The sequence below is a fragment of the Suricata suricatta genome, chromosome 13 (assembly GCF_006229205.1).
Source record: "Suricata suricatta isolate VVHF042 chromosome 13, meerkat_22Aug2017_6uvM2_HiC, whole genome shotgun sequence".
NCBI classification, from domain to species: domain Eukaryota; kingdom Metazoa; phylum Chordata; class Mammalia; order Carnivora; family Herpestidae; genus Suricata; species Suricata suricatta.
In genome coordinates, this window is record NC_043712.1 from 1,392,791 (window position 1) to 1,395,131 (window position 2,341).

The 2,341-nt window shown below is 64.9% G+C and overlaps 1 protein-coding gene across 1 annotated transcript in view; it reads right to left on the bottom strand.

Annotated features, from left to right (window-relative positions):
• The window catches only part of LHX3 (LIM homeobox 3), a 6,124-nt gene that overhangs the window by 1,904 nt on the left and 1,879 nt on the right, over positions 1–2,341 (bottom strand). The window contains exons 2-3 of the mRNA XM_029920762.1: positions 1,131–1,302; positions 371–573 (exon numbers count right to left, since the gene is read on the bottom strand). Coding sequence (XP_029776622.1) covers positions 371–573; positions 1,131–1,302 — 375 coding nt within the window. The remainder of the gene's footprint in view (positions 1–370; positions 574–1,130; positions 1,303–2,341) is intronic.

Below are 2,341 nucleotides of genomic sequence, written 5' to 3' on the forward strand. Positions count from 1 at the left end.
GCGGTCCCGCCGGCGCGCGCCCCCACTTCCCCTCCCCCCGGGTCCGAGGCTGCGGGTAGTGCCGGATCCTCACGGCCAAGGGTTTGGGGCCATACTTCAGACCAGGGGTGACAATCCCCACAGTTCAGACCAGCCTCCCGGCGCCCGCGAGTGCGAGGCCGCTAAGACCCCTGCGGCTCTGTGAACTGTCCCCACCTGGCTCCAGCCCCGGTCCCCACCGCGCGCCTGGGGGGAAGGCGCTGAAGTTCGCGCCCCTGAGCAAGCGCGCTTGGAAGGTCGCTGGAAGTGGGGATCGCTCCGCGCCGGACCCGACGGCCCCAGCCTCGTTTTGCAGACAGGGATAGGGGGGTGAGGGGAGCCGCCCACTGACCGCGCTGCTTGGCTGTTTCGTAGTCCGCCTTGCACACGAGCCGGCTGTCTTCCATGAGGTAGAACTCGTCGCCCGTGGCCAGCTGCCGCTTGCACACGACGCAGGCGAAGCAGTGCAGGTGGTACACGAAATCCTGGGCGCGGCGCACCACCTGCGTGGGCGGGATGCCCAGCTGGCACGCGGCGCACTTGGTCCCGAATCGCCTGCGGGACGCACAGGGCGCGGTTCAGCTCGGCATTGGCGGCTCCCTCGCCCCGAGCGGGTCGGAGAGCCGGAAGCCGGCTGCGGCGCTGGGCGGTTCAGGAGGGAGGCTCACCCCAGTCCTGCCCCTAAGTCACCGGCCCGGCAGCCTCGGCGGAGCCGCACAGCTACCAAGAAGGGACTCAGAGGCCGTGGGGAGCCTAGCTGCCCCGGCCGGCCCTTGGTGTCTGTCAGGAAGCTGGATCCACGGGCCAGGTGCCTTAGACCCCAGAGGCGTGTGCCTGGAAAGCACCCCCTCCGGAGCAGTAAGCACAAAAACAAGACCAGGATTGAGAGGGAGGAAATCCAATCAGGTTCTCCAAACCTGGGTTATCTTTTTGAACGACTGTTTCCATGCTTTACAAAATTAATTACCCAGGAAAAATTTAGCCACAGCACCAGCCAGGCCAGACCGCCGAGGAGCTGCCCAGGACCCCCGCCCCTGCCCTCCCCACCTGGGTGACAGGAGGGGCCCGCCCTGTGGGAGCAGACCTCCCCCCTGCCCGCCGGCCTCACTCACTTGAAGAAGTCGTCCTTACAGTAGACGCTCTCTCCGCGGCTGAAGCAGCGCTCGGCCAGGGGCGCGTGGCAGTCGCTACACCTCAGACACTTGCTGTGCCAGTGTCGGTCCAGAGCCTTGAGGATGAAGCGGTCCAGGATGTGCTGGTCGCAGCCGGCACACAGCGGGATCTCTGCAGGCCAAGGAGCCGTCAGGGTCAGCGGTGCCGCCCAGGGAGGGAGCACGGAAGAAGCCTTCCCGCTCCGGACTCCGGCGCCCAGGGCTGCCAAGGGACACCCCCTCCCCTGCACGCCCTCTTCCCCAGCTGGCGCGAGTGGCTGCTTGGGGAGCCAAGCATCGTGAGTGCCCAGCACCGAAGGCCGAGCTGAAGTCCAGTTAAAATTGGGGAAAACTGAAATCGGTTGTTTAGAAGCATGCCCGTGAGCAGGAAGGTGCCCAGGCTGTCCTGTTAGGCCAGATTGCAAAATGTTCCCAGTTAGCACGAAGGGAGCACATGAGCTCGAATGAAAATCCCGCCCCAGGGGCTTTCTACCATCCCCAGGAGGCGGGCACATGTGGATCGTGGGGTTCCCTGCCACCCGATCCTCATCATTATTTTGCACAATTAAATATCATTGCAGCTGGAGTCCGCGTGTTTAACTGTGGCTGCCCAGCCTCGTGTCCCTGTCTGCCAAGGTAAAACCTGGTGTCTTGCTCATCTTTGGGAGCCTTGGGGAGTTCTTCTGCAAGGGCTGGACAATTGCATCGTCATCAGACTCATAGTCGGTAACGGACAAGAGTTACTCGGACACTCGGTTCTGCTGCGGTGGGACTAGGCCTCTGGGGGAACCACACTGGGGGAACTCTGGGGTGGCCTGCGGAAGCCACTGGCCCATGAAGGGCTTTGCAGGGTGCTCATGGAGCCAGTCTCCCTGTTGATTTAGAAAAGGTCTTCCAGAGAGGAGAGAGCCAGCCGGGGGGGGGGGGGACCAGAGAAAGGCCTCCCTCGTCCCAGGCTGAAAGAACCTAATGGACCTCCCTCCCGCAGCGGCAGGAAACTCGCAAAAGACGCGATCCCGGGTCGGGCCAAACCGCGGCCCCAAGTGCAGGCGCGCGGGGATCCTCCGGGCGACCCGGCCTAGAGCCGGTGGCCGGTCGGGCCCGCGCCGCGCGGATTCAGCACCGCGGCCCCGGACAGCGCCCGGCCGAGTCGCGCCCCCACCCCCCACCCC